Source organism: Amblyomma mixtum, chromosome 7 (assembly GCF_055824585.1).
Source record: "Amblyomma mixtum isolate Tamu chromosome 7, ASM5582458v1, whole genome shotgun sequence".
NCBI lineage: Eukaryota > Metazoa > Arthropoda > Arachnida > Ixodida > Ixodidae > Amblyomma > Amblyomma mixtum.
Window position 1 is genome coordinate 94,961,753 of NC_143018.1, and position 21,726 is coordinate 94,983,478.

The following is a 21,726-nucleotide window of genomic DNA, read 5'->3' on the forward strand; positions in this document are numbered from 1 at the left end:
TAATTTTTTTCAAGGCATGGCTGGGCTGTAGTGAACGTCTCGATTCAGGACCAGTTGTTAGTTTGAATCTGTGCGGTTCTAGTGCAGAGCTCATTGACTGGCATGTATTTTACTTCTACGGGGTGCACTGTCTTTTGGTAGGGTTCCCCTTATCTTACATTGGATTTCAGACAAAAAGGCAACGGTGTGCATTAGGTCGTGCAGTGAGAATACGTAGTGTGCTGTACAAACATGCTCTGCCCCGTCATCAAACATGCTGACACCTGCACTGGACGTCCGTTGGTGTTGCTGGGAGGCGCAAGCAAGTTGGTGAAATTCTGCATTAATTTCGAAATTTGCGCACAAGGACAAAGAAGGAACAACCTGGCGCACGAGGCAGTGGAAATGAATACCTTCACGACTGTCTGTCGCATTCTGCTGTCTTACCAAACAGTAAATATCAGGCAAACACTTCGATGTGTGCAGGAGTGGCACAGGGGCTCGTCTTCGCAGGATACCCTTATAGAAATGGTCTATAAACACTCTATAAACTTCTTATAGAGTCTCTACCTTTCCTATATATATTTATTTTTTCTATTTATAGTCTATAGATTATCTATAGACAAAAGTCGACTAAAAGGATTGGCCATAAATCTATCGGTTCCCTATAGACTGTATATAGCATTTTTATTGCCTATAGACTGTTTTCTAGGATTTGTCTACAGAGAGTGTATAGATTTTATATACAGAAGTCTATGGACAGTCTATATACTGTCTGAGAAAATTTTTGTAAGAGATATACCGCCGAGGTTGCGGATGCTACACATTATCGCAGATTGCAAGTGTCAATTTTGACCAACCGAACAGTTTTACAGTTATATCTGCGCCACCTGTATTCGTGTTGGTTATTTGCCTGCCGCTGCGTTTTCCTGCGTCTTGTTTTATTTTTGTTTATTTTCCCGTAGAAAAATCATACCAGTGACTGCGTTCTGTGCTCCGCGGTTTGCCTAAACTGGCACGTGGGGAGCCTCACTGCCAGATCCACAAACACTGGCACAAAAACTTCTGAAGCTGATGCTTAAATGGCTGTGTTCCTTTAATAAATAACCTGCCGCCGGTTGGGGAGAATACATTACATCCTTGTTAATTGACAGCCATTATTTATCAACAGATCTGGTTAAATTGAACAGACAGCATATCCCGGCTAGTGCCTGCATAAGTCGATGGCCCCGGACGCTATTTGTTCTGACTGTTCGTGCCGTGAACCGGCGTCACAAGACGCAGCCACTTGTGAGGAGTCTCCACCGTTTATTTAGTCATTTCTTTGCCCTCTGCGCGCTAGGGCAGGAGAGGAGAGTAGGTTACATTAGTGAAAAAAGAACAAAGCAGCGAAAGATACGATTACAGAGATATATTAAAGGCTCACGAGTATTAGAGCTGGTTACAAGAAATAATACAAATAAGTAACATTCAATAAAATGGTAAAATAGTCAAATAGGCTAAATATAGCAAGTGACTGAGGATAAAGTGAAATTTGCAACAAGCAAAACAAAACATGACAGAAAGAAACTCACGCACAAAACAGCAGCAAATGCCACACTATGTAGCAGGTAAAAAAGAGTAGCAGAATTCCAATTTTAGTACGAACTATAGATTTGGGAAGAAGCAGTTTCAGGGGACTAAAATAAAAAAGAATTGTGCCGAATGTAGCTTAGCTTATGAATAGCTTTGTTGATTACATGAGCTATACATGCGACTTCCAAAAAAATTAGGGGAATAAATACGACTGAATACTTCTAACAGTCCACTGATTCAATGTTATGGTCTTTAAGACGATATACGTACATTTGAGATGGCAAGAAGAAAAACATATGTATTTTCATTTATAAATGCCAGTTTCATTTTGCAGAGGTTAGCTCAAGAAAGAGCATCCCTAATATAGGAGTGAAAGAGAGCTGCACCGCAGTCATTGTTAACAGTGCGGTAAATAACGCAGTCAACTGCGAAAAGATTAATCTATGAAGATAACCTGTCAGATAAGACGTTATTTAGATGAGAAAGAACAGGGCTGTCCCCGATAGGTCCCCGAACTGCGAAACTGAGAGTGCGCGTTATCAGCTGTGATAAACTGCACAATCAATGAGGAGAGAATACAGGCACTCAAGAACGCTGGCGTCAGAGTTAAGTTTACACAGTTCATGAAAAAGGATTTGATCGCCTCAAATCCCTCTCAAATATTGATATATAAGCAGTCCACATTGGACCTGCACTCAAGAATGAAATTAGGTCATTTGCGAACGCTAAAAGTTGAGTTTCACAAAGAAAATTATTTTCGAAAGGCATGTAGGTTATCCGTAAAGAAAGCATTTCACTCTACGACAGTTGAAAGGTGAGCGTAAATGATGTGCTTCATATATTCACAGGAATGCTGGTAAATGAAATGAGCCGGTAATTATATAGAGTGTGTTTATCACCAGACTTGTGCAAAGGAATCACCATCTAGTTGTCTGGTATACGGGCTGTCGGAAAAGGCTGCTGGAAGAGGTTACATGGTATTACTCAGCAGTGTTCTCTATAATTGATCAGACAATCGAAACTTATCTTGTCAACACAGCTTGATGAAGTTTTGCACCTTTAAACTGTTTTCTCAAGACCAGCAACGTCAAAGGCGATGGTATTCCTTCGTAAAAGATCAGGGCTGGGGTATATTGGAGCCACAGAACATACAATCTTGCAAAAAGGTTTGGTTTGGTTTATGGGGTTTAACGTCCCAAAGCGACTAAGGCTATGAGAGACGCCGTAGTGGAGGGCTCCAGAAATTTCGACCACCTGGGGTTCTTTAACGTGCACTGACATCGCACAGTACACGGGCCTCTAGAATTTCTCCTCCAAAGAAATTCCAGCCGCCGCGGCCGGGATCGAACCCGCGTCTTTCGGGTCAGCAGCCGAGCACCATAACCGCTGAGCCACCGCGGCGGCCAATCTTGCAAAAAGCCGAAATACGCTGTTTAGAAGGTTTTCGTACTAATAATGTGAAATTAGCTCTTCCGTAGAGTCGCTATGCCTGAAGGCCGAATAGTCGCTTGTTAACTAAGCTTCATAGTCACCTATTACCAGGAAATGAACCCTTTTAGAGCTTGAGTGATGTATTGTGTTCAGGTCCAGGAGCTGCAGCCCGATAAGAAATCCAACATTCTGGAGAGCCTATTACTTTTGCGGAGCGGAATAAGCATATTTTTTTGTTTCAGAGTCTTTTTAAAAAACATGGTATTGCTTGGTTAGAAAAAAAAAAAAGGTTAAGTGTAGGGTAAAACTTCCCGAAATGACACATGGGCCGCGGGGGAAGTCACATTGGAGGGCTCTGGATTAATTTAGACCACTGGGTTCCTTAATGTACGTCGGCCCCGCCGCAGTGGCTCAGTGGTTACGGCGCTCGGCTGCTGACCCTAAAGACGCGGGTTCGATCCCAGCCGCGGCGGCTGAATTTCGATGGAGGCGAAATTCTAGAGGCCCGTGTACTGTGCGATGTCAGTGCACGTTAAAGAAACCCCAGGTGGTCGAAATTTCCGGAGCCCTTCAATACGGCTTCCCTCATAGCCTTAGTCGCTTTGGGACGTTAAACCCCAATTAACTATTTAATTAATGTGCGTCGAGACCGCAAAGCACACAAGCGTTTTATTATTTCACATGCACAAAACAACGGCCACCCTGGCGGGGATTGAACCGGCGAGCTTGGGATCAGTAGCAGAACGCCAAAGCTATTGAGCCACTGTGGCGGCTGATACAAGGATATATGTGATGACTATCCATGTAATATATAATTAGGTGCAAATCTGTCGCTAAACAAATGGCATTTGCAATCATGGAACGATCAGGAAAGCCGGGTAAGTAATCGTCCAGAAAAACAGAAAGCTCAATTATAATAACCTCAAAACAACGTTGTAATAATCACGCATGTTTAGCGTGTTTACTTTCATGAGGAGTAGTGCAGATAAAAAAAGAAATGAAGCACTAGGAGAGACTCCATAGATGGAGTAGATTTGTAATAATGAAATAATTACTCATTGGCATCCACCCAAGCACAGCCATACGGCTACAAAGAAAATCTAACAGCCTCAGAAACTTCATGGTTGAAGAAAAATTCGTCCTGGTCCGATGTTCGAACTCGGGACCATTGTTTCACCGGAACAGTCGTTCTACCAACTCAGCTAACCGCGACGCAAAGTTATGGTAGGGCTAGAGCGAATTGATCAGTAAATCGAAGTGAGAACAGTGTTGGTCAAATTTTTTAGGGGAATCCTCGAAGGTGGAGTAAATTTTTAATAAGGGAGCAAATTCCTCATTGGCATCCACCCAAGCGCAGCCATACGGCTACAAAGGCAAGCTTTACAGCTTCCTCAAAAACTTAGTAAAGGAAAAATTCGTGTTTTTCTTTAATCTTTCTTCAACAACGAAGTTAGTTTCTGTGGAAACGGCATGCGACTAATTTGCTCCCTTATTACCCTTACGGCTTAGCGTTAGTGTCCTCTCCAGTTTTTACACTAAATAGTGCTTGCTCTTGTTAGTGTTGCAGGGGTCATATATGAATGCTTGCCAGTCTGCCCAGCTTTATGCCCTTCGGAAATCTATTTTCGAGAGCCATTATATCCACGATGGTCAGGTGTGCATGGGGTACTGCTTGCTGTGTTTCTGCTAGCTAGCGACATCGCCTTATCTAGCCATTCGAGTGCACGGCAAAAGGAATTAGAAATGAGAGATAAATGAGTCCTTGGAAGCTCGTTATCAACAGGGCTGCGCCCCTATGGTATAGAAGAATATACATTGGTGAGACAGGGTATCTTCTTATCACTTACTGTCATATTTCCACGTAGCGCTGACAACGCAGTAGACAATAGAGGAGGTCTCTGACATGGCGCTGGAATGAACTCGTCATTGGGCAGACTTGCACCCGCAAAGAAGTGAACTCGGTGGCGGCGGCGATAGAAGAATGCCCGCTGCTCTAGTCAGTGCCTTATTTAAAGCTGACAATGAACTTACGAGATAGGGCGTGCGAAGTAACCACAACAGCCTTGAACGGCATAGAATTGATTCCGCATGGGTGCGACAATTTCAGGTAAATCTGGTTGTATCTCGCGCCACAAATTGGCAAAATCGTGTGCCGGCGGCCTTGATCATGAACAAATAAACATCACAAAGCTTCTCGGCAGTATTCACGTGGTTTACCTGCTGCAGATATGCACTTTGGCTTCTGGTTCAGGACCTGGGGTTCTTACTCCATGCCCGTGGTACGCTGAACACGATGAAAGCGATAAATTAAAAAAAATGGAGGCAACAGATGGATGGTAAAATAGTGGAAAAGTATGGGGGACGACGTAGTAAAAAAAATTCAGCCCAGTTATTTTTATGCAGTTTGTTCTTCAAGCCCAGAAAACATACCAGGTAATCCTGCCTGACCTTTCTTGCATTTTTGTATAAGGGTTTCTTCTAATCACGTATTGTATTGTTACGTAATGGTGACAACGTCGCAGACAATAGAGGAGGCCATTGACGAGGAGCTGGGATGAGGGAGGTGTGCTGTGCGCTGCATGCGTTCGCGTTGACAACGTTGTTGGCAGAAACGCGGCACTGGAAGAATTTGCCCGCTGCGGTAGCTGAGCAGTTTTGCGCTCGGCTACTGGGCCGGAGTTCCCGGGTTCGAACCCGACTACAGCGGCCGCGTTTCGATGGAGGCGAAACGCAAAGGCACCCCTGTGCTTTGCGATGTCAGTGCACGTTAAGACCTCAGGTGATATAAATTATTCTGGAGACCTCCACTACAAGATCTCTTTCTTTCTTCGCTCTTCGTTCACTCCCACCTTCTTCTCTTCCCTTACGGTGCGGTTCGGGTGTCCACCGAGATGTGTGACAATTACTACACCATCTAGTTTTCTCAAAAACCAATTTTCAATTTTTCAATCTGCGTGCTTCTCGTTACCATCGTTCTCATTGGTAATTGTTTCTCTGTGAGGATACTTATTCGAGCTGGGTCCTCTGATGAGACAAAAAATTTATGGAAAATTTTAAAGCTGTTTCTGACAAAAATATTGTGAGCTATTAGCAGGCAAGGAAAGAGAAATGTGGGGATCGTCATAATGAGCCCCTCATTTTCCTTCGATTGTCTGCTCAACGGCTTATCGAGGACCTCGGTTCTGGCAGTCTTGATGCTTGAGGTAGCATAAGAGAGTTCTCGCACAACTTCCGCCTTCACCATTTGATGACGTTCCACGGCACACTCGCGGCAATACGGGACCTTAAACATTTGACAAATACTGGACGTGCATACTATGTCCGCCACTATTTTGCAAGGGTGGCGCTGATGAACTCCCTAAAGCTTAGGCTGGACGCTTCATAAATATCCACGAAAGCAGAAGATTGGATCGCCGTCGCTGTAGCTAAGTTTGTGGAGCACCAGACGCGAAATTCGGAGGTCTTGGGCTGGGATGCCACCGGTGGCCTGTGGTTGTTTTTTTCTGCTTTCTAATCAGTTATCTTTGGGTGAGAAAATATTTACTATATTGATCTCAAGTTCGTGAACGCCACAAATGAAAAGAAAGGGCATTCCCCTATGCTTCTTGCTTTCGGCAGCAGTTGTCTCCCTTAATATGTATTGCAATATGTGGTCCTTTAGACGCCTAGCTTTATCTTGCATAAAATAACCTAAGGTCTTTAGAATATGTTACGTACTACAAGTCCACATTTCACTGAATCCTTGAATGTGGTACATCATGTTGGTTCATAGAACCATCGATGCCTTCGATAAGTGAAAATGCATCCCCGTTTGCTCATCTCCTCCATTCAGAATGCGGTCAGCTATGGGTCAAGTATACAGGGTGCTTCACCTAAGACTTTGCGCAATTTTTAAAAAAAGGCTTTTTGAGTTAGAAGATCGCTTTTTTTTTCGGAATAGCATTGCCAGCGATGAAGTACATCAGAATAAAGCTAAGGCGTGCTAACTAGCAGGCTGGTTAACTAATACTGAATAGTGAACTTTTTAGGTATTACTCTTAGGCTTCTTAATTTTGGGAGGCGTGTAGCCCACCGTAAGTAATAGCCGTTTCAGGTTTTGGGACTTCGAAAACGGGGTTACCTTCGGCGATGTTGCACAACAAGTTCTGGCTACATCGCGCCAAAATATATGTGCTTTCGAGAAGTTTACCGGCAAACCAACCTCTCCAGTGCACGTAACTCGTGGAAGCAGCCAAAATTTGGTCGGCCGCAGCACCGAGTGTAATTGCATTTTCTAAATTCTAGAAACTGATATAGATATTAATTATGGTGGGCTACACGCCTTTTGATAATTAAGGAGTCTAACAGTAATAGTTACATCTTGAAAAAACGTAGCAGCCAGAAAAAAACGGGGATGAAATAGACACATATACGTCAGGAGACATGTGTGCCGCATGTGTGACTATTTCGTGCGCGTTTTTTTCTTGCTGCAACGTTTTTTCAAGTTGGATCAATATAAACTGGTACAAACTACAGTGCTTTTGCACAGTAATAGCTAAAAGCTAACTATTCAATACTAGTTAATCAGCCTGCTAGTTAGCACACCTTAGCTGTATGCTATATTCTGATGTACTTCACCGCTGATCATGGTATGCAGAAAAAGGCTCTCTTCTAACTCAGAAAGTCTATTTTTAAAAATTGTGTAAAGTCTAAGGCGAAACAACCTGTGAGTAATCAAAACTTTCCCCTTACTTTTATCTAATTGCTTTTGTCCTGCGATGCTTCGAAATGTGCAGGTAACACCCGTGTGTCGTCCATCCAAGGACTGCCTCAGTCTCATGTCCAAGGTCATCGAGCTGCCTTCAGGTGAGCACTGCACTTCTACGGGAAATACGTGTGCTAGTAGTGTGAGCAGCTATTTCTGACGTATGATTTTGTGAAAGCGCCAAATAGTGCGCATAAATGTTTCTTAAGGTGCTAGGTGCTTTTGTGAAGGGGATGCAATCCACTGTTTTTCTGCCGAGGACAGACTTGTGTGGCTCTAAGAACAAGAACGCTTAATGTGCGATGTGCGCAGTGTACATGTTGCGCGTGTTCCATCCTTTAACGCGCCAGCGTTAAGGGTCCCGTTTAGCGGAAAAAGCGGCGACATCCCGTTGGCAGCGTCATGCAGCGAACCTTATGTCGCAAGTGACATCACACGTGGGTCTGTGGAATTAAGGTAATTAAAAACGACATTTAATGCGAATGTCTCAAACGATTACACGTTATACAGTAAATAACCCGTGCTCATAGAAGGATTTCATAAATGTTAGTCGCGATTCGAGCCTGCGACTAGGCTATGCAAGTACACGCTTGTACAGCTTGGGTACAAGAGTGGTTTATATCTATGTCGGGTGGTCTTTCACGTAAAGTAGCATGTAACGATTGTATGCTAATGGATATGTGTGCAGTTGCACAGATTCTATTTACGGAAGCAATAATTAACAGTGCAGCTAAGTACATATTAGCGTTTCGTATCGTTTCTACTTGACGTGGCATAATGGCGCCGGCATACGGGGGTCACTAGAAAACCCCCGTAATCAGATGTACGTCGCTGCGCCAACAGACGGCGCGAGCAGCATAAAGTGCGCGTCGTCTTTCTTTCATTTCTGAGTACGCAAAAGAACAGTGCCCGTGCGTGTTAAGCGGTTTGCAAAGAGGACCGCAGACCACGTCCGTCCGTCCGTCCATTCATCCATCCAGCCATCCATCCATCCGCGCGCCCGCCAGCCCGCCTGCCCGTCCGCTTTTTTGCTTGCCCGCCCGCTTGCCCGCTTCTTGCCCGTTCGCCCGCCCGTACGTCCGTCCACCCGTCTCTCCACCCGTCCGTCCGTTCGTGTTAGGCTACGCAATATGAATAAAATCGAAAGTAGTAGGCTAGCAAACCACCGTCATAGCTCGCTTGGTAGAGCACAGTACGCGAGACGCGGAATTCGTGAATTGGGAATCCCTGGCAGCATCTGGTGGTCTTTTTATACTTTGTAATAAATCATTTTTTCGATGAAGTACTACCTACCCGTTGGTTATTGAAAAATGGCGGGGGGTTTCGCGTTCCTAAGCTCGAAATATAGTACAAAAGCATAATTTTTTGCACGTGGATGCCACCGCCAGGTACCTCAAATCGCTCCCTGGGTCAGTGGAGCTATAAATGGCCCCACTGACACAGGGACCCATCTATGCGCGCCTTAAACTTGTTCATCGTCAATATCAGTTTACCAGATGTACGCCGGCGTCCTATGGTGCAGTACAGCGTTTTTGCAGCAATCTTGTGAACTCCAACGCGTATTGCTCTAGGGCCGCGTTTATGCAACAACGTTGTCGCGCCAACGTATGCAGCGCACATCTCTCTGTCACTGCCGCCACATAGCTCAAAGTGCGAATATTTGTTTGGTAGTAGTATTAGTTGATGAGGAATAAGACGTGCAATGCACAGCACGAGAGTATAATGCAGTTTAACTCGAGGCGTGCTCGGCTGCAGCAACGGTCTAGTGCTCTCGGGCAGTGGCCTGCGAAGCTAATTTGTTTGCGCCGCCGCGGGTTAGAATCTTTGTCGCGGCAAATCTTATTTTACTTATTCACATCTGGTTTGCCCGAGGTACTCCTCATAAACTTAAAGCAAACCGGTGCACCGTTTTGACCTTGGGAAGGAGTGCTTTCGTACTAAAAGATCTCCGTATGCTTTCCGCCGGTTAGTGACTGTTGGCTTCCTTCATAAATCTGTAGGCGATCGCACTGACTTCGCGACCCAGTGCGGCACGCGTGCACATGTCTATCGCATTGTTTTCAGTGTCTTTTTGTCCTCTATTGTCCCTCATTAGGCGTACAAAGCTGGGCTAGTTGGTTGCGAGTACTATTGTGAGACATTCTAGCGGCTAAAAAGACGAACGAAGGTAGACGAGACCGGACGAACGCCGGACTTCAACTGAGGTTTATTTCACAAACAGGTATTCAATAGAAAGGGAGGCGCAAAAAGAAGTAATCCGTAACAGGATAAAAGAACCCCTTATCGAACAAATGCAGAAGGCACAAGTGCCATGCCACTGGTGCCTTCTGCAGTTCTGCCACTGGTGCCTTCTGCAGTGCAGTTCTTGCTAACTTACTCACGAACTGTTGATTCTCTGCTTCTCGTGTTACTCGTTCACACAGCTCCTGTGGAAAGGGCGTCGCCTCGCCTGGAAAGCAGTCAGAGTGGGCTGCTGTGGCTGCTACTGCTGCCGCTACTGCTGGGTGTTGCTGCGCTGATCGCTCTGGCCGTGCTTTGGACGCGGCGACATGCGTGGACTCACCGCAGCAAGCAGCTCACCCTACGATCATCCCTGCCCGTCCTGAAAAGGCCTCGGCTCGATCCTGGACCCCCTGGTGTGTACCGTGAAATCCTTCGTCTTGGTTTTGGGTGGAGACGGGAATTCAAACGGGAAAAGCATACGAGGAAATGTTCAGAACTTCGGCCATTTTTCGACTGGCTGCTGCTGTGGGAGCTTGAAGCACAGTGAGGCAAAGATGTCGAATAAGGGAAACAAGCTCAATGTTACAAAGAGCCGCATGCTTTCATGTCGGCATTCAGCGTACGCCGTCAGATAGAAGCGGCAAGACAGATCCAGGGTTTTGGGTGTGTCCCTCGCATTGGTCGAAGGGACTGACCTTCAAGTATTTCATTCATTTGGCGTTGTTAAGCACATGGATGTCACAGTTGAATTCTTGCCACAGAATTTCACAGCGCATCTTCTTTTCTCAAAACCATGCACCATTCGGGACGGCAAGCTTATGGTAGGGCGAGAGCGAATTGATCATTAACTCTAAGCGGGAGCAGTGTTGGTCAAATGTTTAGGGGAATCCCCCAAAGTGGGGTAGATTTGTAATAAGGGAGTAATTACTCATTGGCATCCACCCGAGCAAAGAAAAGCTACAAAGCTTTCCTTTGTAGCCGTATGGCTGCGCTCGGGTGGATGCCATTGAGTAATTACTCCCTTATTACAAATCTACTCCACCTTGGGGGATTCTCCTGAACATTTTACCAACACTGCTCCCACTTCGAGTTAATGATCAATTCGCTCTCGCCCTACCATAAGCTTGCCGTCCAGGTTAGCTCAATTGGTAGAGCGACTGCTCCGGTGAAGCGGTGGTCCCGGGTTCTCACCCCGGACCAGGACGAATTTTTCTTTAATTACGAAGTTTCTGAGAAAGCTGTATAGGTTTCCTTTGTAGCCGTATGGCTGTGCTCGGGTGGATGCCAATGAGTAATTACTCCCATATTACACGGCGTTAAATATTGAGAACTTCAGCCAGCATTCATATCAGAGAGCGGACAAGAGTAAGTCTGTTTGTAATCAAAATGAATTGGTTAAAAAGACTCTCTAAAACAGCGGAAAACTAGACAAAGTTAACGTAAAGGGTATGCTGTGTGCCAAGCTGTCTGTGAGACAGGGTGCGACAAGTGCGAAAGAAAGAGGATGTTAGATATACACATTCAGGTGCCAAGAGCAGAGAGGGTTGTTTCACAGTCCCGTAAGTGCAATAAAACTGAACACGGAGGACCTTAACGTGTACTCGTCTAATGAACCATCAAACTTCGATCCCGGCCGCGGCGCTCGAATTTAGATGGAGGCCCAAAATTCTAGAGGCGATGTCAGTGCACGTTAAAGAACCCCAGGCGGTCGAAATTTCCGGAGCCGTTCACTACGGCGTACATCATAATCTGAGTCGCTTTGGGACGTTAAACCCCGTAAACAAAAAAAAAACACAGTATAATAGGAGGGATGAAGACGGACCAGTGGCTTGCAAGACTAATCTCGACACATTCAGCGATGAGTCACTGAAGGATGCAGCTGCGACGGCCCTTAGTATGAGCTTAAGACATGGCTATTGTTTCCTTGTGCTTTGCCAGAAAGAGCATAGGTGTCCACTGCAATGCATTAGGGTGGAAAGTTAGGCCAAAAGGAAAACATTATTCGGACGAGAGGCAGTACAACCTGTAGAGCTGAACTTTTAAGAAAAAAAAAAACAGACAGGTTGTTTTTGTCACAAGCTTGTCTTTTTTTGCACTAGTAGGTTGGAAAAAGGTTAAGAACCATGCGCAGTGCCTTTTTTGCACTCCTTTTGTTCTTTTGTTCTTACATCTTCTACCTTTTGGCACCGAAATTAACCACCACTTTTTCTTCTCCATCCTTTCCTCCGCATCCTCCTTTTCCTGGGTGTGCAGTGGTGAAGGTGGTGTACTCGCGTGACAGCGAACTCCACGTAGCAGCGGTGTCCCAGCTGTGCTCGCTGCTCCAGAGCGAGCTGGGCATGCGGGTGGAGTGGGACGAAGCGGCCGCAGGTCCCGCCCACGTGACACACGACTGGGCCATGGCCATGGCGCAGCTTCCCTGTCCCGCCTTCAACCCCGCCGCCGTCCAACCGGCTGGAAGGAGGGCTCCCGAGATGATGCTCGTGCTCGAGTCGGACGGGGCGCTGCTCAAACACCAGGCATACCGCCAGCACAAGGTGCGCATTGGAAAGAAGCTGTTGCTGGGGTTCATGCTATTCAGTTTTCGTCCGCCGCGGTGGCTCAGTGGTTATGGTGCTCGGCGGCTGACACGAAAGACGCGGGTTCGATCCCGGCCGCGGCGGTCGAATTTCTATGGAGGCGAAATTCTAGAGGCCCGTGTACTGTGCGGTGTCAGTGCACGTTAAAGAACCCCAGGTGGTCGAAATTTCCGGAGCCCTCCACTACGGCGTCTCTCATAGCCTGAGTCGCTTTGGGACGTTAAACCCCATAAACCATAAATCAACCATGACCGCTCTTCAGTTTTCTGAAGGACGTATAACTTTAGAGACGTCCATAAGAGATTACAACAATGGATACTATGTTAAAATCTATTTTTATCCTATATTTCTCCTATATTGGCTGATTCTCAAAGCGTGTTCAGTGGGCTTGTTGTCGAGATATGTTTGCTCAGTGTTTCCACAACACATCATAAGAAAAAGCTTGAGGCCGGTATTGTCATCATCCTTGACACACGTCGTAGCCTGTCGAATGAAAAGTCTAGACAGTGAGAGCCTGTCGTCCATGGTGGGCATGTTTTGAGGTGTAGTCATATGGAACCCTGCCCCGCTTTTTTTTTCCTGTCAGGGAAAGAAAGCGAGCTTTGCAGCGTTTCTAACCCAAGTGCTATTTTGGGAAACACTTGCATTAGTCCAAGCAAGGTCTATCCGGGATATACGGGATTATTGTCTGTATAAACAGTCAGGGCTTCCCCTTAAAGATCCTTTGCAAAAGTGAATTACTACTGAAGTCCCGTTCAGCGCTGTGTTCGATATATCGAATGACGCTCCGCGCCTTTACAGGTGGTGCGTCTAACAGCGTAATTGCATTGTTTCGCGGGCGAAAGCAAGCCGCCGCACGACTTCGTACAATAGAGTGCAGAAGCGTGGGCGGCGCTGTCTTGGTCAACTGGCAGAGCTAGAAGATCCTGGCGTGCTCAATTTTTACCGCGAAATCGCCTTGATGGGAGAAAGCCGGCGTTAAGTGCAATGTTTGTCGTGTGGTGAAGCCAGCTTAACTGGCAGAATACTACCGGCGGCTCTTGTCTGGCCAGCGTCGCTGCCGAAGGCTTTGGCGAAACCAATGACACCTTAGTGTTAAAGATCCAGTTAATAAGGCTGTAGCAGTAGAACGATTGCGCAAATGAAAACACAGCGGCGGCCGACTGTCGGTGCCAAGGGGACGGGAGAGCTGGCAAGCGAAAGGAGGCGAGGGAGATGTTTATATTGTCAGAGAGGAGGAAGAAGAGGGCAGTTCGGGAAGATGGGGAATGGCCTCTGCTCGGAGGAGTGCGGTGGGCGCCTGCAGATGCGCTTTGCTCCCGAGAAGACTGGGCACGGTTCGCGCATGTATTTCAGCTAGCTCTATATGAGGTGATCCGCCACGGTGGCTCAGGGGTTACGGCTCGGCTGCTGACCCGAACGAAGCGGGTTCGATCCTGGCCGCGGCGGTCGAATTTCGATGGAGGCGAAATTCTAGAGTCCCGTGTACTGTGCGATGTCAGTGCACATTAAAGAACCCCAGGTGGGCGAAATTATTCCGGATCCCTTCACTACGCCGTCTCCCGTAGCCTGAGTCGCTCTGGGGCGTTAAACCCCATAAACCATAAACCAGCTCCACATGGGTTTTAGCGATGCGCTGGATGGTGCTGCGAGAGAGAAGAAGGGCGGAATCAGCACTTAGCGGCGGCAGCGCGTCGGCGAAAATTGCAGAGGACACTTAAGCTTCGCCTTCAGGGTATGAGGCTAGAGCATGATGAGCTAATTCCAATATATGCAGAGGGTCATTCTTTGCTTTACATTCATAGATCTACGGAAGTCGTCACACTACTCCTGGCGCAATGGTGCAGCGGTTAAGAGATGGGCCACTGTCCTGCAATGGCAGGGGCTCCTAGTGGAGGGCCTTGTGCTGCCCAACTTGCTGTTCCCGAGCGACCAATCATTAATTTAACTGCCACGTGCCACGGTGGCCAGTTTGCTCACTATCTGGTGGGCAGGTTTTGATGATGTCGCAAGGTCAGGTGGCCAAGGTAGCCCACCTCCCTCCTAGATTGCTCTGTGGGGACCACCTGCCAGAGGCATGCCCGTGATTTTTCGCTCATACTGCTGACACCGGATTTTCTGGTGAGCGGGACCTTTCAACGCTATCGCGATAAAAGCGTGCTGCTGAAACGAGGGAGCAACGTCGTCGGCTAGAAATTGATGCGAATGTCAGATACGGAAGACCTCCTCTAAAGTGGAAATAAACAGATATGAAAAACAGACTTGAAGCAGTGTTTAATCAGTCCTCGTGTCGCGTGTGTGGTACAAAGGAGTTGGAGGAACCAGCTCTGACGCATTTCCGATCAGCGAAGGTATCACCCCGATTTTTTTTCTGTTTGTAGTGCAATAGTAAGAAAAATATACGTTCCTGGAAAGGCGGCGAGTAGTATCAAAGCGCCGTTCACTGCAGCATTCATGTGAAACAGGTTAGGCTCAGTGACAACTAGTGAGAGGCGTCTTGTTAGAACGCCGACAGAACTTTGCGACAGTAAGCACTTGGTGCGTACTTGGTATTAGGCAAAGGTAAACTTATCTGTTTATATTTTTATATAAAGGTATATCCTAGTATTTATTTCTCAGTTCCCTTCTAGTCTGACACATATCCTATATAGGGTGTAGCATGGACTGTGTGCATTTAAGCTACCTTGCATATAACAAGTAACGGAAATTTTGCGCAGGTTTACGGGAAGCGCGCTGTGAAATGGATCGAACACGTGACTAAAGTAGATTTCTCAAGAGCTATGAGCGCCGCACTTCACACCCCTCGACGACTTGGTTCTTCGCAGGACTTGGGAGCGGTGAGCGAGAGCAACATAGACGACCTTTACCACACCACGTACGCGGCGCTGCTGTCCAACCAGGCGCAGGCTCTGGGCGACTACTGCCACATCGTGGTGGCTCGCCTGCCATACACCACACTGCCCAGCCGCCTGGACCTGGTGCCCGAGAAGCGGTACCTGCTGCCACAGCACCTGCGCCAACTACTAGAGAAGCTGTTGCACGGCACGTCACTTCCCGAGAGTCGCGCCGACGCTGCGCTCAGCTCAGACGCCTGCAGCCGCTTTGGCGACGCCCTCGCCAACGCCTGCAATGCCCATGACGAGCGGGGCTTCGCAGTAGACAGCCTGTGCGGAAAGCTCCAGGCCATTCTTCGCGAGAAGTGAGAGTGGAGGGTGAATGGTGTCGCCTTTGTTGACAGACGCCATTTTAATGCTCGAGCATTAGCAGGGTAATTTTCCGCAAAGTCTGGCTTCGATGGCGGCTTGCGTGGGGCTTTGTAGATACAACGTATTTTCATGTTGAACAAGTATGAGCAGTGGTCGCTCGCCCACTGTTATATTTTGGACAGTGCACCACCGGGGCCGCAGCCACCCTCGGCGCCAAGAACCCCAATGAGGCTGCGGGAGCGGCCATCGCCGTATCGCTCATACTTGTTACACAAGATCCCAACATCACGGAAACCTGCATCGACTCCAAACCTGCGTATTGTCATTATCAGCAAAGCATTATTACACCAACCGTCTGACGCGTTCTCACATTATAGACACACGCTCAACTAAGATAACCCTCACGTGGGGTCCTGCGCATGGTTCGACGCCCGTTAATCAGTGCGTACATGCACTGGCCCGAGAACTATCCCTCGCGGCTCCGAAAGATTGGACACACAAACCCACGCAGGAAATCCCGCTGGATCTACTCGCATACCACAAAATGAGCACTTATAACAAAAACAGCCGCTTCACCCTTCCATCACCTTACCGTACACTGGATTCAAAATACAGTGCAGTCTGGCGGCTACTGGAGAGAAACTGCTACATCTCAACCTATCTCCTCCGTCGCTTCCACTCTACCCTGACCCTCCCACTCCTCTAACATATTGGGCGGCCAAGGTGATCCTCACACACTACTTGTAGGAATGAACACAAAACACGGCACTTCCCCCATATGCACTCCATCCACCTCCTCATGGGAGGCCGTTATGCGAGTTGCTTAACCAAATGGCCAAACATGGACAGAGATCTCTGTAAAGCCCAGACACGTGGACTCTTGTACAAGTAGGCGCCCACTCTTGAGGAGCTTTTGTAAATAAAGTTGTTACCACCACCACCACGCTGTCTCGATTATTTCCCTTTCCCTTTTATTATTTACCCCGCATCAGTGGCCCAGTGTTAAGGGTGCTCGGCTACTTAGGTTTGGTTTAAGGGCTACTGAGCCGGAGTACCCGGGTTCGAACCCGACTGCGGCGGCAGCGTTTCGATGGAGGCGAAACGCAAAAGACGCCCGTGTGCTGTGCGATGTCAGTGCACGTTAAAGATCCCCAGGTGGTCGAATACGGCACCTCTTCCTTGCTTTCTTCTCTCAGACACTCCTTTATCCCTGCCCTTACGGCAAGTTAATTTATTTCGCTCAACTAATTATTCAAATAGGAGGAGCGAAAAAAATGGCACTCTAACTTTAGATAAACCCGAACAACATCCACGCAATTTTAGTTCAGAAGAACGCTGGTTTTTTTAAAAATCTTGGTCAAAGTTAGCTGGGACACCCTGTATATAAGCGTATATAAGCGTGTGTGTGTGTTTCAATTTCCTGTGAATTTTTCTTATATCGATCAATCAGCTGCCAACAAATCACCTTTGATATATACACAGGGTGTTTCACGTAGCTTGAGCCAAGGATTTAAAAATGGCTGTAAACCGCACCCCGCTGAAACCAACTATACATTGTTTGCCATCATGTGGCGCTCCTCAGAATATTTATTTATTCTGCCTAATTAGTTAATTAACTAAGATGAGTTATTCAAATTTTCAAGTACTCATTTTAGTGTCAAGAGTGTTACGTTAGGTTGTAGAGCAGGTTTAGAAACAACCAATCTAGTTTATTGTAGCCTCGTATCTCCTATGGGACCCTTTTTTCCGGTATCTAAAGAAAGCCCGCGAAATATGAAAAAAAATACCACGTCACTGGGCTCGTGCGCTACCATATTGCAGCGCTCTCAACGGCGTTTCGAGCAAACGGAGCGCGCCCGCTGTCCGTGGCGAAGTGAACGGCCGCCGCTCTTATCAGCGGCTTGATAGTGCCTCAGCACATTCCGCAGCGGCGCGTGGAAAAGACGGGCCGCAGTCTGTGATATGCGACAGACAGGCCACGGACAGCCGGTTAAAGCGAAAGTTTTACTCCCGTATAGGAAGTAAAAGCTGCGAAGATTGGTAGCTATAATTCACTGCAACCACCGGATTCTCGCATTGACGCGCTGCCCTCCAGTTCAATATGTGTGCGAACAATCCACTATTGAGAACTATGCTGTTCTCACACCTCTTTATCACACTTGCCGACGCAGCCTTCAGCATGCTTTGAGGAATCTGACGAGAAACTTGAGTTATCTTCGTCTTCAGAGCTTCAGACATTGGCGCCTTTGTGTCGTGCGCCCGATCCTTGAGGTATCCCCATAAAAAAAGCCCAAAGGTGTGACGTCTGGGGATCGAGCAGGCCACGCCACAGGTCCGTGGCGACCAATCCAAAGGTTGGGAAAGGAGCGATCAAGCCACGTTCTGGCTTGGCTTTCGCTGTTGGTGTTGGTATCACACGTCAGAGAGTCGTGCTAGGGGCAGGCCGCAAAATAGTTTATCCACTGCTCCTTCTAAGATCTCAGAAACATATCGCTGTCGTGTCAGCGTTCGATAAAAATATACAGGGCCGATTAGGGTTCCATCATGAATCCCACACCACATGCTGAAATACCACTGGTACTGGTTGTGGGACCCAATAAGCCTTGGGGGATTTGCTTCACTCAATAGTGCGCGTTATGAAGGTTTACCTGCGCGTTCCTCGAGAAATTTGCCTCGTCTGTCGAAATAATCTTATTCACAAAATCCGCGTCTTCGTCCGCCTTGATGGGCACCCAGTTTGAAAAGTCCAGACGCTTTTCTAAGTCTTGATCTTCAAGCTTTTGATGCAGATGTACGTGGTATGGCAGGAGGCCTGCGCTCTACAGTGTCCTCCATGCCGTCGATGCCGACATTCCAGTCTCGCACTTAAACCGCGCACGCTTGCATGAGGACGGGAAGCCGCGATAAAAAGGACACCAGCGCGAGCAGGTTGACTTGTGGAGCTCACCCTATGACGCTTCGTGGTGAAGTTTCTGGTCTGCCTGAGGGCCTCGTAGAGTCGCACAATGGTTGATTATCTTGGTTTGGTTCCGGGATGCCAGCTGTGAAATATCTGAGCTGTTCGCACCCAAGGCTAGCACCATGTCTACTTTTTCTTCGTTGGAGAAACGCTTTTTTCTCGCTCTAAGCTGTGAGAACACTCTCCTGAACTCGAACACTCGGCTAAAGAGCACTTGCTGATAGGCTGCCCTGTGATGCAATGGAGGAAAAATCCGGATGCTGCCTTAGAAACCAGACGAACTCCTGCGCTTTCTGGAATGACCTATGGAAGCTACTGAATTAAAGTGTTGTCACCATTGGCTATCTGCGGCCTCTCCGTCGCTTATCAGAGGCTGCGGCGCGTCTTCGACAGTGCGTCAGCCTTATCTGCAGCGGCGAGTGGAAAAGACGCGCCGCTGGGGAAAGTGATGACGTATGTACTGTCAAGCCGCTGCTAATAGCGGTGGCCGTTCACTTCGCCGCGGTCAGCGAGCACGCTCCGTTCGCTCGAAACACGTTGGGTCGTTTGTGCTATTGATCTCTCGAGTTAGAACCGAACGGTCAGATAAAAAAAAATAAATGTCATTTTAAAACCAACCTTGTGAGCAATAAGTGCATCTCTTGTTGTGAAAGAAGCACCGCTTGCATCAAGAACAAAATAGATTTTTGCTTAGAACTAACATTGGGTGTGCCTTGAAAGATGAGTTTTCGCGCGGCTGTAGCTTTAGCTTCACGAACCACCTAAAAGTAATATAGAAGAGAGAAGCAATCACTCCACGGGCTTTCGATGTCGGATTTGGAGGCTTTAAATGCGTTGTCGCTTATAGAAATTTAAGCAGGTTCAGAGGATACATGGTAGTAAAACGAAGAAAGATCAGGTAGGAGCTCCCGGTATGTCTTTTCATTTATAGATAAAAAAAACGGGGCCTAATTTCTGTATTACGTCATCCCGCATACTTTCTTAGTATCTTATTAACCAGTTGTTGCCTGCATCTGTCATAATGGACCACTTTAAACGCATACAGCGTTCCTTGGTTTGGAGCCAAACTGCATATTTGCAGCATCTAAACCTCGTGAATATTACCGCATAGCTTTTTGCGATGTATATTGGTTCATGCTCACGGACGCCGGCACGTGGCTTTGTCACCTCGTGACGCGAGATAAGACAAGACTTATCCCAAATAATAGCACCCGTGCGAAGCCGATTGTACTCTGTTGGAGGCTGTTGCAGATACTTTGCACGCCGTATCTCGAAAGTTCGTTGACAGTTTTAAATTGAGCACTGCCGAGAACAGCGGGCATTCCTTATCTCCTACGAGCACAAGCTCGCTTGTTGCTTTCGCCGCCGCCGCCGAGTTCAGTTCTTTGCGGCTGCAGGTCTGCCCCATGAAGAGTTCACTCCAGCGCCACGTGAATGACCTCCTCTATTGTCTGCGACGTTGTCACCACTGCATGACAATAGAGTACGTGATAAGAAGAAACCCTGCGTCACCAACGTGTAACCTTCTATACCGTACGGTACACAGTCCTGCTGATAACGAGCTTCCAAGGACTCATTTATCTCTCATATCTAACTCCTTTTGCCACGCACTCAAATGGCTAGATAAGGCCATGTCACTCGCTAGCAGTAACGTAGCAAGCAGTAGCCCATGCACACGACCAGCGTGGATGTAATGGCACTGAACAATACAATTCCGAAGGGCAGAAAGCTGGGCGGACCGGCAAGCATTCACATATATCACTTGGTATCGATTGGTATCGATCACTTGGTATCGATTCACTCAAAGAAACTGACCTCGATGAAATTCACAGGCTCCCCTCAAAAAACGCAAACCCTCCAGTTTTAATACGTTTCGTGAGCCGCAAGACAAAGGAGCAATGGCTATCCAAATCTCAAGAACTCAGAACGCAACAATCTGACCTCCGGTTCTATGAAAACCTGACAGCCAAAAACAAGCGACTTCTCTGGCTTGCTCGCGTGAAGGCAAAGGAATTTGACTACAAGTTCACATGGGCACGAAATGGGAAAATTTTCTCAAGAAAAAGGGAAGGCGACCGTGTAGTATGCATTGCTTCTGAGAGCGATCTCGAGAAGATTAGATAGTTTTCCATTTATCGTCTCAAGCTCTAAACCTGATTTTTTTTTGTTAAGTATCACTATGGCTTACATTGACATCGTTTCTTTCAATAACCAAATGTCAAGCTTGAAGAAGTCTGAAAAAATTATTTCTCAGTTCTTCATTTAAACGTGCGAAGCCTATGTCATAAACAGGATGAACTGGTCACATTGCTGAACGAACTGTCGATAAAATTTGATGTCGTGGTATTCTCGAAAACATGGTTGAAAAGTGAACTTGATGCTTTTAATCTTGAATCTTACACCAGTGTTTCTCGAACAAGGGGTGACAGGAGAGGAGGCGGACTCACTGCATACATAAAAAATGAAAAGTCCTACTACATACTGTCCGAAATTTGTGAAAACAATGAGGATGTTGAGGTACTCGCACGGGTACCTCAACATCCGACATAAAAACATGCGAAGCCGACATAAAAAAGGCTAGACAAGAATACTATCTAAACAAGTTCTCGAATACTACATCTCCAAAGCAGAGTTGGGCTCTCGTAAACGATATCCTCGGGAAAAAACCAAACAGTGTCCTCCACGGGGATTGACTTGGCAAATAAATTTAACGAGCATTTCCTTACAGCTGGTGTAATGGAAAATGTAGATCCTCTCCGTAAAGAGCCTACAAGTTACATAAAGAAGACAGACACAAATTCAATTTTCCTGGAACCATGTACTGATAATGAAATTGTAGACATAATTAACTCACTCCGAAACAATAGTGCTCCGGGAATAGATGACATCCTGACATGGCCAATCAAATTTGTTGCAGATATTTTAGCTGCCCCACTAGCACATATCTGTAACATTATGCTTAACACTGGTAGGTTCCCAGACTTGATGAAAGTGGCTCGTGTAGCTGTAATTCACAAGAGCGGTGATGCC

General features: G+C 47.0%; 1 protein-coding gene across 3 annotated transcripts in view; it reads left to right on the forward strand.

Moving 5' to 3' along the window:
• Nucleotides 1-16,678, forward strand: part of LOC149336897 (uncharacterized) — a 66,373-nt gene extending 49,695 nt beyond the window's left edge. For all 3 annotated transcript variants that reach the window (XM_089553187.1, XM_089553186.1, XM_089553188.1), the window contains 4 exons: nt 7,761-7,830; nt 10,153-10,365; nt 12,206-12,489; nt 15,357-16,678. In XM_089553187.1, coding sequence (XP_089409313.1) covers nt 7,761-7,830; nt 10,153-10,365; nt 12,206-12,489; nt 15,357-15,734 — 945 coding nt within the window. In that variant the 3' untranslated portion in view covers nt 15,735-16,678. The remainder of the gene's footprint in view (nt 1-7,760; nt 7,831-10,152; nt 10,366-12,205; nt 12,490-15,356) is intronic.
• Nucleotides 16,679-21,726: the final 5,048 nt, after the last annotated feature.